At 38.8% G+C, this 14,320-nt stretch overlaps 1 protein-coding gene across 3 annotated transcripts in view; it reads right to left on the bottom strand.

Annotated features, from left to right (window-relative positions):
• LOC147446645 (solute carrier family 40 member 3, chloroplastic-like) overlaps positions 1-13,942 on the bottom strand; it is a 32,497-nt gene extending 18,555 nt beyond the window's left edge. Inside the window, exons 1-12 of one of the 3 annotated variants that reach the window (XM_086525832.1) lie at positions 13,758-13,942; positions 12,928-13,087; positions 12,700-12,769; positions 12,487-12,611; positions 12,309-12,398; positions 12,024-12,209; positions 11,854-11,928; positions 11,658-11,759; positions 11,465-11,558; positions 11,229-11,366; positions 11,046-11,152; positions 10,840-10,953 (exon numbers count right to left, since the gene is read on the bottom strand). In XM_086525832.1, coding sequence (XP_086381958.1) covers positions 10,840-10,953; positions 11,046-11,152; positions 11,229-11,366; positions 11,465-11,558; positions 11,658-11,759; positions 11,854-11,928; positions 12,024-12,209; positions 12,309-12,398; positions 12,487-12,611; positions 12,700-12,769; positions 12,928-13,087; positions 13,758-13,864 — 1,368 coding nt within the window. In that variant the 5' untranslated portion in view covers positions 13,865-13,942. Of the gene's footprint in view, positions 1-10,839; positions 10,954-11,045; positions 11,153-11,228; positions 11,367-11,464; positions 11,559-11,657; positions 11,760-11,853; positions 11,929-12,023; positions 12,210-12,308; positions 12,399-12,486; positions 12,612-12,699; positions 12,773-12,927; positions 13,088-13,757 lie in introns of all 3 variants that reach the window. The other 2 variants (XM_086525831.1, XM_086525833.1) reach the window with 2 other exon arrangements.
• Positions 13,943-14,320: the final 378 nt, after the last annotated feature.

Raw genomic sequence — 14,320 nt, 5'->3', positions numbered from 1 at the left:
TCTTTTTCTCTTGCTCAAACCAGCTAAGGTACTGAAGGTCTTTGGTTGGATTGGGTAACTTTAGCATAACTCTCCCCACAAGAAAAGATCCGCGCTGTTTGGTTAATTGGTCTTCACATTTCTGCAACTCTGGACTCCATTTCTTTTTCTCTTGCTCAAACCAGCTAAGGTACTGAAGGTCTTTGGTTGGATTGGGTAACTTTAGCATAACTCTCCTCACAAGAAAAGATCCGCGCTGTTTGGTTGGAATAGTATAGGAAAGAGAGTGCAAAGTAAAGGAGATAGCACCTGTTGGTTGAATAGCTTAAGGAGTGAGCTTGGAAATTATATCAGCCCCAATAGACAGGTCAGTATTAGGATGTGGATGTAGGTATAAGGTAACTTGAGCTTTGAGGTTGGCCAGGGCTATTTTGCAATGGACAATCTGATTGATTTGTCCCCTAGAATTATTAGCATATGAAACTGGGATGCCATGTTGTAGCTTTTGTCGGAGATGTGAAGGCACCAATTCCTGATTGAGGTAAAACAAAGCTGAACCTGTATCCCAAAGAGCATCTACCCGAAAGGAGGGATAGTTGGGCAATTTAATCCAAATCTCTGAAAAATAAGAGATATTTTCTTTTTCATTGAAAGGGATTACCTGACAAGTATTCACTTGCCGCTCTTACTGCCATTCTGATACTGGTTCATTAGCAATATCATTCATAGCTGCTTTATCAATCAGATATTGAAGTTCTTCATGACATTGGTCCACTTAAGCTTCAATAGCGGCTAATTGTGACCGAGTATTGAGCACTTGTTTGTGCAGTTGCTCAATTCTATTGTTTACTTGATCCAATGTTGAGAACAGAGCTTGGATTGCTTTTGCTAGGTGTTACTCAGCACAATATCTGTCCTGCTTTCCTGTTGCTGACTTACTTGGTTGTTGAGAAGTCATAGGAGTCTGAAATGGAATAGATTCAGGTTGTCGACCAGCAGGAGTTATAGGTGTTGTTGAATTCTGTCTAAGTCCAGGATGGACCATTCTTCTGCATTCCTCTGTTTTGGCTAAAGCTTCAGCATGTTCTATCATGTTGCTAAACAGTGGAAGTGGTTTATAATCTTTCTGTTCGTTTTTAGACAGATTTAATGTAGAGGGTCTTCGTTTTCTCATCCAAGAGGGTTCTGAATCTTCTGAATCTGTACTAGGAGTTTGAGAAGAAAAGGAAGATTCAGATTGTACCTTTGCTTTCTTTGGAAATGCATATGGTTTTTTGACCATATTAAACATCACAAAAGAGTTGTCGTCAGAGAAGGCTGAAGCTACTTCAGTGACTGATTCAGTGGTCGTAGAGTCAGAAGTTTCTTCTTCCTCTCAATTATAGTCTAGGTATTCATCGATAGAAATATCATGCTTCTGAAACCTGTTACAATAGACAACTTCATACTCATATTTTTCTTTGAGTAGAGCATTTCCAAACCTTTTTATACGCTTAGGGCATTCTGGAGCAATATGCCCTTCCTTCACGCAGATGTAGCACCGAACCGTCTTTCTTTCTTGTTTATACAGCTTCCTAATCCTACAGGCTACTTTGTATTTCTTTCCGAATCTGTTTCTGCGGTTCTTTATTTTGCAGGGGCATTTCTTTTCAACCGCAGCACATCCAAAGTCTTTGACCTTTGTTTTCTTGTTGCAAAAACTTGAATTAAATCCTTTTACCTGCTTAAATTCTTTCTTCATTTTAAGTCGAGCACATTCAAGATCTGTGACTTCATCAATAAAAGAATTTATGTGTGCCAATGTGATTTGGTCGTCAAGCTGTAAACCAGAAGCCTTAATATGTTCTTTGCAAATTTGAAAATGAGGGAGGAAAAGAGTTTACATAATATTGTTCATACTCTGCTTTAAAGTAACCTCCAGGGAATTGATACATCACGTGGATCATATGTTATTGATAAGCTTTGATCTTTGTAAGAGCACACAGCTTACCACGAAAAACAGCTTCCCTCTATACCTATCCTTTATCTTTTGCTGTGATCCTAAGAATTGCATTACTATTGCACCAAAAAACAGAGTAATAACACTATCAAAGTTTTCAAGAATTCCTCCTTGCAGAATGAATACTTTTCTTTCTTCATTTAGGTCATCCCACCAATATCTCAGAATTCCTTGGAATCCTGCTGTTAGCATTGTGATAGCTTTGCGTTGGGTCAGATCCTTGTATTGCACTTCATAGTATGCAGAGTTATAGATGAACTGGAACACTTTCCATACCTGCTCTTGATTTAGTCCATCTATGTCGCTTATGGTCATATCTCCAATCTTGGAGACTCCTTTGAGAGATGAAGATGTTGAAGTAGAGGTAGAAGGTTCTTTTTCCTTGGCTTCATATGTTTCCATTTTAACAGAGTTTAATCTTCTGACTTCTGCTTCTTCGTCAATCACTTCCGATTCTGATTGTTAGGTAGAATCAGGTTCTGGAAAAGCATTAGCTAGATTGAAGTGTAGCTCATCAACTAATTGTTCCTCATATGGCATACAGTGATCATCCATAAATCCTTGCCACAAATAATCATAAGGTTTATGTAACTGGCATAGCATTTCATCATGCTCATACCTGTCATGTGGTTCGGAAATGATTTGTGTCTGACTTCCCCACAGGAAAAAAGGATCGAAGGCGTCAACGAGATCATCATCAGCAAATGGCGATGCCGAAGACGGAGGAATGCTGGTATGGTTGGTCGAGGAAGAGGTTGCAAGGCCGAAAACATGCGAGACATAATAGAGCTACTACTTGTGGTAGTGTAGGTCAGGGGTAATAACTGAGTCACTTCAGGTCGATTCACGTGACTGGTTGATAAAGTAGCAGATTGTTTGGCTTTAACCAGCGCTTCTACCCTGCTAAGAATATCATATTGAAGTTCTGCAATTTCTTTTAATGCATTAGTATGCCAATTGGAGGCAAACTCAAGAGGTTGCAGACGAGAATTAGCAGGAGGTAAAATATATGGTTCACTGAATTTAAGCTCTTTTTCAGCTACCTTTTCTTTGGTTAGAACAGTTACTCTATTCTGCATAAAATCAGAAGCGACAAGTCGATTACAGAGTTTACACCTGTAAAGGCTTTCGGTATCCTAATATGTTTCAGGATGCAGACAAAGCATCATGTCTTGTGCATGTCGTCGACTGCGAGTAGATGGTCTGCTAGATGAAACAGATGCACTTACAGGTTCTTGATACTGAAGTCTTTGCAGAATTGGTCCTAAGTCTTTGCGAGACTTAAACTTACCAAGCAGCTTATACTAATTTGTGAGCCCCAATCTTTCAATTGGCATCTTCATGGGTTGCTGGGCTTCGTTCAGTAAAGTTTTGGAAATATCTAATTTCCATTCAGAGGGGAATTCCACTTCCTACCACTGCACGATCTCTGGTAGAGATCCTTGGGAAGTTGCATCAACCTTCATTACTATATTCTGGCCTTTCTCATTAGATTTCCCATTACATAGATATCCAGAATTATAGACCGATGGAAGACATGTATTGACAATTCTAACTATAATTCTATAGACTATTTGTAAATGATCAGATTGATATTTCAAATCTAAGCCATTAGTTTTAATTAGCAAAGAGACTATCTCACTAAAATATCGATCTGTTAGGCTAATAGGAAAGTTAGGATAACACTCGATGTATATAGGACCATTGGATAAACTACCTTGAATTATACTAATGGTTTGATCTTGGAGGTTCTTATGTCGGGTGTCTAAGAGAGCACCAATACAAGATACATTTAATCCTTGTTTAAACAAAGAAACTATACCAATAGCTATATAACCAATATGTACAAACTGATGTCCTTTACTAAGAGCATTTGCTCAAAACTCTTCAGGTTCTTCGAACAGATGCATGTCAGCATCGCTGTCTTTTACAGTCAATTTTCCATGGGTTTCATGGAACAAAGTATGAGCAGATAGAGTAAATACCTTCTAATGTTTATAGATCTGGTTGGTATTTACTTTAGGTTGACTCCATTTGCCAGAGGGGTTCTGCTCTTCAACTTCCATGCTGTTAGAGAGGAGCTTCTTGAAAGAAGATACGATCATTGCCATTGTTGAAATTGATTGTTGCCTTTAGAGAATGAAAGCCCTTCTAATGTCAATGGACTCCGAATATGCCGAAACACTACACAGTGGGGTATAGAGAGAACACAAAGCCTAAGCGACGGCAGCAGCTCTCACCATAGATGTAGGGAGTCCTCACGAGCACTCAGGATTTCTCTCGGTTTATCTCACGGTTAATCAACAACAATAACAAGTTTAGGCTCTGATACCAATATAAGCCGAAGCACAAAACGAAGCAGACAGCATACAGAAGCTTGAACACGATGAACAGTTAGCGCAGAGACAGTATGAGAGTTACACAAAGAAGCAGTATATTCATACTCAGGAAATTACAAAAGACTCAGGTGTGGTAAAGGACGCCCCGGAGAGGTTGCAAGGCCTCGCTTATATAGGCGATTAAGCTTGCGTGAAGGATACAACAGCATCTAGTAAGTGCGTCTCAAAGTGTGATTGAGATATAAAGGAGTAAGTATGCGAAAAAGTAAAAAGATTTTATTCGTTTTGCTAGTCTCAGTGCTTATGTCACTTTATATTCCTTTGTTTGGTGTCATGTTGGATGTCATCTTTAAGTACTTTTTCATCCCCTTTGACTCTTGACAAAAGGTCGGCAATATTATATTTGATTCCTGGGACATATTCATAAGTGATGCCGAAATGACTGAACTTATAATTCGAGCGATAGATCCTGGCATTGCCTACTTTTCTTGCATTTTTCTCTTTAAGAAATTTATCGAAGTGCTTTAAGTCACTTGTGAAGATGAAAGCATGGCCGATAAGAAACAGTCGAAAAGCTAAGACAGTATTCACACCAGCAAGTAGTTCCTTCTGTATAGAGTAATACCTTGTTTCTGTATCACTAAATCTTCCCGATGCCCATCGGCAAATGATAGGCTCTTCATTTTCGATTTCACAAAGTATCCCTCCCCAAACTTCTTCGCAGGCATCTGAATAAACAACCAGAGGTTTATCTGTAGAGATCTTTAGTGGGGACACATTTAAACAAACTTGCTTGATTGTTTGGACTACAAAAGTTAGCCTGTCATACAAGAAAATTTCTGCTTCTATCCAACTCTTTAAAAATTAATAAATCTTTCGCAAGTTGAGGGTATTGAGGAGCAATCCACTATAAGCATCCCACAAAAGATTGTAATTCTTTTCCAGTGGACAATTGATCAGGAAATTGATTAATCTTCTGCAATACATGCTCCTGCATCTTAATTTGGCCTGCAAAAATTTCTACTCCTAAAAAGGACACTTTTGCTTGGCAGATTTCCATTTTCTTTAGGCTAAGCACCAATCCTGTATTTTTTAATTTAGCAATGAAATCTGTCAAATGATGGACATGACTTTTAACATCTTTTGAGTAGATCAATATGTCATCAATATAAAGCAACACAAATTTCCTACAGTCTGCAAAGATGCGTTCAATCCTTTCCTGACATAGAGAAGGTGCTGGCTTCAGTCCCATTAGCAAGACATTCCATTGGAACATCCCTTGGGGAACTACAAAGCTTGTCTTTGCCCTATCTTCTGGTCGAATCTTAAACTGCCAGAAACCACTTTTTAAATCAAACTTAGAAAACACTTGGCAATCCTTGATTCTGCGCAACAAATCGTCTTTCAGAGGCAAGGAAAACCTTTTGTGTTCCAGCCAATCATTGATAGGTTTGTAATTGATGGCAAGCCTCTTTTCACCTCTTTTCTTATCTGAATGATTGTTGACATAAAAAGCTTGGCAGGCATACTGATTATTTGATGGTGAGATCAATCCATCCTGTAGCATTTGATCTATTTCTGTTTTGCGTATATGAGAATCTTCTAAGACATGCCAGGATGAGTGGCTTTCAAGCCTTTGGGTTCTGGTTCTCCTGGTAGTGAAACTCAATATTCTTCACGATCTCAGAAAGCAAGTGGATTGTCACTGATATACTTAGTTAATTGGTCTTCACATTTCTGCAACTCTCGACTCCATTTCTTTTTCTCTTTCTCAAACCAGCTAAGGTACTAAAGGTCTTTGGCTGGATTGGCGGTGGGGGAGTCAGGTACAAATCATTTCCGAACTACATGACAGGTATGAGCATGATGAAATGCTATGCCAGTTACATAAACCTTATGATTATTTGTGACAAGGATTTATGGATGATCATTGTATGCCATATGAGGAACAATTAGTTGATGAGCTACACTTCAATCTAGCTAATGCTTTTCCGGAACCTAATTCTACCTCAGAATCAGAACCGGAAGTGATTGACGAAGAAGCAGAAGTCAGAAGATTAAACCCTGTTAAAATGAAAACATATAAAGCCAAGGAAGAAGAACCTTCTATCTCTACTTCGGCATCTTCATCACTCAAAGGAGTCTCCAAGATTGGAGATATGACCATAATCGACATAGATGGACTAAATCAAAAGCAGGTATGGAAAGTGTTCGAGTTCATCTATAACTCTGCACACTATGAAGTGCAATACAAGGATCTGACCCAACGCCAAGCTATCACAATGCTAACAGCAGGATTCCAAGGAATTCTGAGATATTGGTGGGATGACCTAAATGAAGAAAGAAAAGTATTCATTCTGCAACGAGGAATTCCTGAAAACTTTGATAATGTTATTACTCTGTTTTTTGCTGCAATAGTAATGCAATTCTTAGGATCACAGCAAAAGATAAAGGATAGGTATAGAGGGAAGCTGTTTTTCGTGGTAAGCTGTGTGCTCTTACAAAGATCAAAGCTTATCAACAACATATGATCCACGTGATGTATCAATTCCCTGGAGGTTACTTTAAAGCAGAGTATGAACAATATTATGTAAACTCTTTTCCTCCCTCATTTTCAAATTTGGTCAAAGAACATATCAAGGCTTCTGGTTTACAGCTTGACGACCAAATCACATTGGCACACATAAATTCTTTTATTGATGAAGTCACAGATCTTGAATGTGCTCGACTTAAAATGAAGAAAGAATTTAAGCAGGTAAAAGGATTTAATTCAAGTTTCTGCAACAAGAAAACAAAGGTCAAAGACTTTGGATGTGCTGCGGCTGAAAAGAAATGCCCCTGCAAAATAAAGAACCGCAGAAACAGATTCGGAAAGAAATACAAAGTAGCCTGTAGGATTAGGAAGCTGTATAAACAAGAAAGAAAGACGGTTCGGTGCTACATCTGCGTGAAGGAAGGGCATATTGCTCCAGAATGCCCTAAGCGTATAAAAAGGTTTGGAAATGCTCTACTCAAAGAAAAATATGAGTATGAAGTTGTCTATTGTAACAGGTTTCAGAAGCATGATATTTCTATCGATGAATACCTAGACTATGATTCAGAGGAAGAAGAAACTTCTGACTCTACGACCACTGAATCAGTCACTGAAGTAGCTTCAGCCTTCTCTGACGACAACTCTTCTGTGATGTTTAATATGGTCAAAAAACCATATGCATTTCCAAAGAAAGCAAAGGTACAATCTGAATCTTCCTTTTCTTCTCAAACTCCTAGTACAGATACAGAAGATTCAGAACCCTCTTGGATGAGAAAACGAAGACCCTCTACATTAAATCTGTCTAAAAACGAACAGAAAGATTATAAACCACTTCCACTGTTTAGCAACATGATAGAACATGCTGAAGCTTTAGCCAAAACAGAGGAATGCAGAAGAATGGTCCATCCTGGACTTGGACAGAATTCAACAACACCTATAACTCCTGCTGGTCGACAACCTGAATCTATACCATTTCAGACTCCTATGACTTCTCAACAACCAAGTAAGTCAGCAACAGGAAAGCAGGACAGATATTGTGCTGAGTAACACCTAGCAAAAGCAATCCAAGCTCTGTTCTCAACATTGGATCAAGTAAACAATAGAATTGAGCAACTGCACAAACAAGTGCTCAATACTCGGTCACAATTAGCCGCTATTGAAGCTTAAGTGGACCAATGTCATGAAGAACTTCAATATCTGATTGATAAAGCAGCTATGAATGATATTGCTAATGAACCAGTATCAGAATGGCAGTAAGAGCGGCAAGTGAATACTTGTCAGGTAATCCCTTTCAATGAAAAAGAAAATATCTCTTATTTTTCAGAGATTTGGATTAAATTGCCCAACTATCCCTCCTTTCGGGTAGATGCTCTTTGGGATACAGGTTCAGCTTTGTCTTACCTCAATCAGGAATTGGTGCCTTCACATCTCCGACAAAAGCTACAACATGACATCCCAGTTTCATATGCTAATAATTCTAGGGGACAAATCAATCAGATTGTCCATTGCATAATAGCCCTGGCCAACCTCAAAGCTCAAGTTACCTTATACCTACATCCACATCCTAATACTGACCTGTCTATTGGGACTGATATAATTTCCAAGATCACTCCTTAAGCTATTCAACCAACAGGTGCTATCTCCTTTACTTTGCACTCTCTTCCCTATACTATTCCAACCAAACACCGCGGATCTTTTCTTGTGGGGAGAGTTATGCTAAAGTTACCCAATCCAACCAAAGACCTTCAGTACCTTAGCTGGTTTGAGCAAGAGAAAAAGAAATGGAGTCCAGAGTTGCAGAAATGTGAAGACCAATTAACTAAGCATACCAGTGACAATCCACAGGCTTTCTGGGATCGTGAAGAATACTGCATTTCACTACCAGGAGAACCAGAACCGAAAGGCTTGAAAGCCACTCATCCTGGCATGTCTTTAAAAGATTCACATTTATGCAAAACAGAAATAGATCAAATGCTACAAAATGGATTGATCTCACCATCAAACAATCAGTATGTATGCCAAGCTTTTTATGTCAACAATCATTCAGAGCAGAAAAGAGGTAAAAAGAGACTAGTCATCAATTACAAACCTATCAATGATTGGCTGGAACACAAAAGGTTCCTCTTGCCTCTGAAAGACAATTTGTTGCGCAGAATCAAGGATCGCCAAGTGTTTTCTAAGTTTGATTTAAAAAGTGGTTTCTGGCAGTTTAAGATTCGACCAGAAGATAGGACAAAGACAAGCTTTGTAGTTCCCCAAGGGATGTTCCAATGGAATGTCTTGCCAATGGGACTGAAGCAAGCACCTTCTCTATGTGAGGAAAGGATTGAACGCATCTTTACAGACTGCAGGAAATCTGTGGTACTTTATACTGATGACATATTGATCTACTCAAAACATGTTAAAAGTCATGTCGAACATTTGACAGATTTCATTACTAAATTAAAAAATACAAGATTGGTGCTTAACCTGAAGAAACTGGAAATCTGCCAAGCAAAAGTGTCCATTTTAGGAGTAGAAATTTTTGCAGGCCAAATTAAGATACAGGAGCATGTATTGCAGAAGATTAATCAATTTCCTGATCAATTTCCACTCGAAAAGAATTACAATCTTTTGTGGAATGCTTATAGTGGTTTGCCCTTCAATACACTCAACTTGCGAAAGATTTATTAATTTTTAAAGAGTTGGATAAAATCAGGAATTTTTTCTGGCATGACAGGCATTGTAGTCCAAACAATCAAGCAAGTTTGTTTGAATTTGCCCCCACTAAAGATCTCTACAGATAAACCTCTGGTTGTTTGATCAGATGCCTCCGAAGAAGCTTGGGGAGGGATAATTTGTGAAATCGAAAATGAAGAGCCTATCATTTGCCGGTGGACATCGGACAGATTTAGTGATACAGAAACAAGGTATCACTCTATACAGAAGGAACTACTTGTTGATGTGAATATTGTCCTAGCTTTTCGGTTGTTTCTCATCGACCATGCTTTCATCCTCAGAAGTGACTTAAATCGATAAATTTCTTAAAGAGAAAAATGCAGAAAAAGTAAGCAATGTCAGGATCTATCGCTGGGATTATAAGTTGAGTCATTTCGACATCACTTATAAATATGTCCCAAGAATCAAAAATAATATTGCCGACCTTTTTGTCAAGAGTCAAAGGGGATGAAAAAGTACTTAAAGATGACATCCAGCATGACACCACACAAAGGAATAAAAAGTGACATAGGCACTCAGACCAGCAAACGAGTAAAATCTTTCTACTTTTTCGCGCACTCACTCCTTTACGTCTCAATCACACTACTAGATGTTGTTGTATCCTTCACGCAAGTGCTCATTCGCCTATATAAGCGAGGCCTTGCAACCTCTACGGGGCGTCCTTTACCACACATGAGTCTTTTGTAATTTCCTGAGTATCAATATACTGCTTCTTTGTGTAACTCTCATACTGTCTCTGCGCTAACTGTTCATCGTGTTCAAGCTTCTATATGTTGTTTGCTATACATATATGTATGTGTACATGTATATATGTATATGTATATATGTATGTGTAATGTATATATATATATATATATATATGTATGTATATGTGTACATGTATATATTTTAATTTTTAATTTTTTTTATATATAAATCTACAGCAGTTGAATCATTTAAGCCAAATGACACACGGAGAGATCGAATCCCGAAAATAACATAAGAGAGTATTCTATACACATATTGAGCTGCCATTCGTTGCCTTAAAAACAAAGGAGATAGCACAGGCGGTGATATGATGACCAAATAGACCTCCAAGCGCAAAGTTATTTTTCTCCAGGTTCTGCAAGTTATCTCACCACCAGATATGATTAAAATGCCTCACATTAAATATGTAACTGACAGTCTTTCAATCACAATAAACTGTTATGTGTTTAATTCCTGCTTAAATGGACTTTCAATAGCATATGGATGGGGTATCCATCGTTTATGAATATGCAAATCAGACTTACCACCAACAACAAGAAAAGGAAGAGTGTTGTTTGCTTTTCCACTGGGCCAAGTAAATAGAGCACCACCGCCAGACACAGTAAGAAGGCTTGATATGTTAGAGATATAGCTCCAGCCTGATGAGCACAAAGCAGAAATCCCATTAATAACTAATAGTCAAATATGTCCTTGAACATTTAACACAAAAGAACAGTTGCTTTAAAGCAACCTTGATGGTTCCGTATTTTCCAATAAGAACCGAAGCCAGGTAAGTAGCTAGGAAACCCATCACAGCACAGAGACCCCTATATGAACCAATCACAGCGGGATTCAACCCTGCAGGAAAACAAGAAGTATTATCATGTTTGCTTATTCTGGCATTCAACTGGAAGTCAGATAAGAACTGAATTACCCCGCTGTGTAAGGAAAGTAGTCATGAGGCTGCTCGGTGCAAGAACTGTATTAAAAGATAGGAGGACATATGCAATACTGGCGGGTAGTATAGGCTGTACTAAATAAAGTATCCAGCCTTGCGTGAATACCTCTAAACCTGTAGAAAATACACGCATGTACAAAAAAATATAAGTTCAACTCAAAATTCTGCTGAAAGTCCCAAGTAAATTTTAGCGAAATGATAAAGAATCGAACCTAGTGAAACACTAAGCTTATGCTCCTCCAACAGCGCATCTGGCCTATCAAGCACCCCGCTTGAAAGGTTGTATGTGTGCTGGACCAAAAGAATCTGACAAAAAAACTAATTCTGTGAGACACGAGTACACAATGCTTGAAGTTTTCCTTGACACAAGAGCACAATACTTGATATTTGCCTTGACAAGCTTACCAATAGTGGAAGCGACACAACAGCAATTGCACATGATGATAGCACGCATTTAGCTGGGCTATACTTGGATAATGCCAACCCAAATAAAAAAGGCCCAACAATCTGTAAAGAAAAACTACATGTCTGAGCGGTTCAGAAGAAGACCAGTACATAAAATAAAGAGCCTTTCCCTAAAAACAAGGTTTCAAGATCTCACTTCACAAATCAAATCAACCCGCCGAAGCATGGCATTTGCCTTGGCTAGAGCTATGGTGCGTGTCCGCCCTGCAAGCTTTAATCAAAAAAGAGACACAATACCATCATGGACCAATCAACTTATCACAATCACAAGCTGAGACTAAACCTAGATGAAAACTCAAGTCTTACCAGAACTACCCAATCACGCTCAAAGGCCACCCCTGTTGCTAACCCTGTGATACGGTCAACAGCACTTGCGCACACAAGAACTAAAAACCATGGCTGCTTTACCAATAGAAGAGTTGAAGAGCCAAGAATGCTTCCATTGCTTATAGCATACATTACCATAGCTGCCGAAACAAGTATAGACACTGTCTAGGATGAAACAAGTACCCATTATAGAATTAAGTGACTTAAGCCCACCACTCTCTCTTGCCTCCAAAATCAAGATAATATGAGAAACTGAAAGTCTACCTGCATAAAGCTCAAAAGTGTGAAAGCAAAAACTCTAGGCACTGAGTCCATCAAAGTGCCTACCAAAGGACCTCCTACAAACACAAATAGCTGCAAAACACAAAATCCCAAAATCATGACAAACACTAGAAACCTGACCAAAAAAAACTGGGAATGGACTCAGGACATGTCATGCTACCTGACTTACGAAACTGTTAAGAGCTACAGGTGAAAGGCTGTCAGAGATCATGGCAACCAAAGCAGGTAATGCAAAACGCCAAGCCCTCTCTATAAGGCATGATGCCACATAGGTCCAATACAGATCTATGGAAATTTATCAGAACAAAAAAAGTTAAGCAAAGAATGTGATTCCAGACTCTCTATCCTTAACAGCAGACTTTGCAGGTCTTACATTGCAGGGCTTCAGGAAAATCAGGAGTCTCCAAAAAGGCTTTGTCATCCACCTTCATGTTGTCACTCATCTGCTATTTGGCAAACATCCACTATGAGCAATTCTCCAATTGACCATTTAACTTTCAGCTATCTCCAACAAAGCCAAAAAACTCATACATGCATACATCTGCGACAAAAATGATGGGCACAAAAATTGGTGCTTAGTATAAATGGAATTTGAAAATACCTTAGATAAACAAAACAGTGGTCGGCATGATGCCCAGCGAGGACTTCTGTAGTCCTTACAAATAAGGTGATCTCCATATTTTTCACCTAAACGCTTACTACATCTAGAAAAAATCTTTACACTTCCTCTCAGATATATCTGACCATGTCCAAAAAATCTGCTGCAGAACAATAAATAAGTTAGCAAAGAATTCTCCCACGTGACACAGGATGAACAAGAAGAGAAAGAAGAAATCTGCAAAAGCACGTAAAATACTCTTCGTTCTAGTTCAGATCCTAAGCACCAATAAATATGCACTTCATAGGGCTGAAAAATAATAAAAGTGTGATCATTATTAGGACCGCACAGCAAATGGTATTTTTGCGGAAACTCAACCTCCAACCAGATGAAGTTTATATAAATTTATAATGGTAAAACTGCTCTTGTGTCCCTAAGCTTGCAAATGCAACACATGATGACTACTCCAAAAGAAAGGTTCCCCAAGGCTTGCTACAATTGAAACTGTAAGGTTAAGGTGCACCACACTGGGCATGAACCTCCTTGAACATCGTGAGACTGGCAAAGGGCAACAATTGTTCCACTGGGTCTTTGTGGTTATTGACAAGGTACCAGCCACTTCATCATCAATGGAATAATTCAGAACTCTACTTCCATCACAAGTAGAGTTTGGCTTACAAAAAAAAAAAAAACCTTTCAGGACACCTGCTAAGCCCTTTCGTTTCTAAACAAAGAAAAATGTCTGTCATTTACGATTGAACCATAATGTAGGCCTCTCTCTCTCTCTCTCTCTCTCTCTCTCTCTCTCTCTCTCTCAATATGAATGCACGAACCCGGAAGCCTGCATAGCAATCATGGGCCTGTTTCGGAGCCTGGGGCAGTACGAGAAGTAATGCTGTTGTTGATACTGTCGCCCATGCTTTACAAAATACGTGCTCATATCGACCTTCGACAGCAGAACCTCCTTCTCCCGCAGTGATCAAACTACAACATTCACTCGTACGCCAAGGTCAGAGATAGTCCACGTGGTTGTTCAAATGTACACGAGAGCAGGGCTCGGGAAACATTTTTTGTGGACCCGGCTTTGGAACCTTTTCACACGCATGTTAGTAGACTAACTCTAAATTTGAGAGGGATAATCACACTAAAAATCTCATATTATAACTAAAAAATTCCATAATTTGAACCTGTTTGGAAACCTTCTTGCTCAAATTGAACTGATCATTTTTCATTTTGAACAAGCTTTGGATAAAGCGAACCTATCTTTTCCAGAGCCCTGCACGAGAAAGAGAGAGAGAGAGTATGAGAGAACGCAAAACATTTTCCATGAATAAATAAAATCAAAATCCGAACTCTCATCATTCCATGGTATTGTCTCATAGAGTGTTACGAGCTT

The sequence above is a fragment of the Adiantum capillus-veneris genome, chromosome 12, assembly GCF_014529385.1.
Source record: "Adiantum capillus-veneris isolate H3 chromosome 12, ASM1452938v2, whole genome shotgun sequence".
Classification (NCBI taxonomy): Eukaryota; Viridiplantae; Streptophyta; class Polypodiopsida; order Polypodiales; family Pteridaceae; genus Adiantum; species Adiantum capillus-veneris.
The sequence above is the reverse complement of the archived record's forward strand: the minus strand, read 5'-3'. Positions and strand labels throughout refer to the sequence as shown.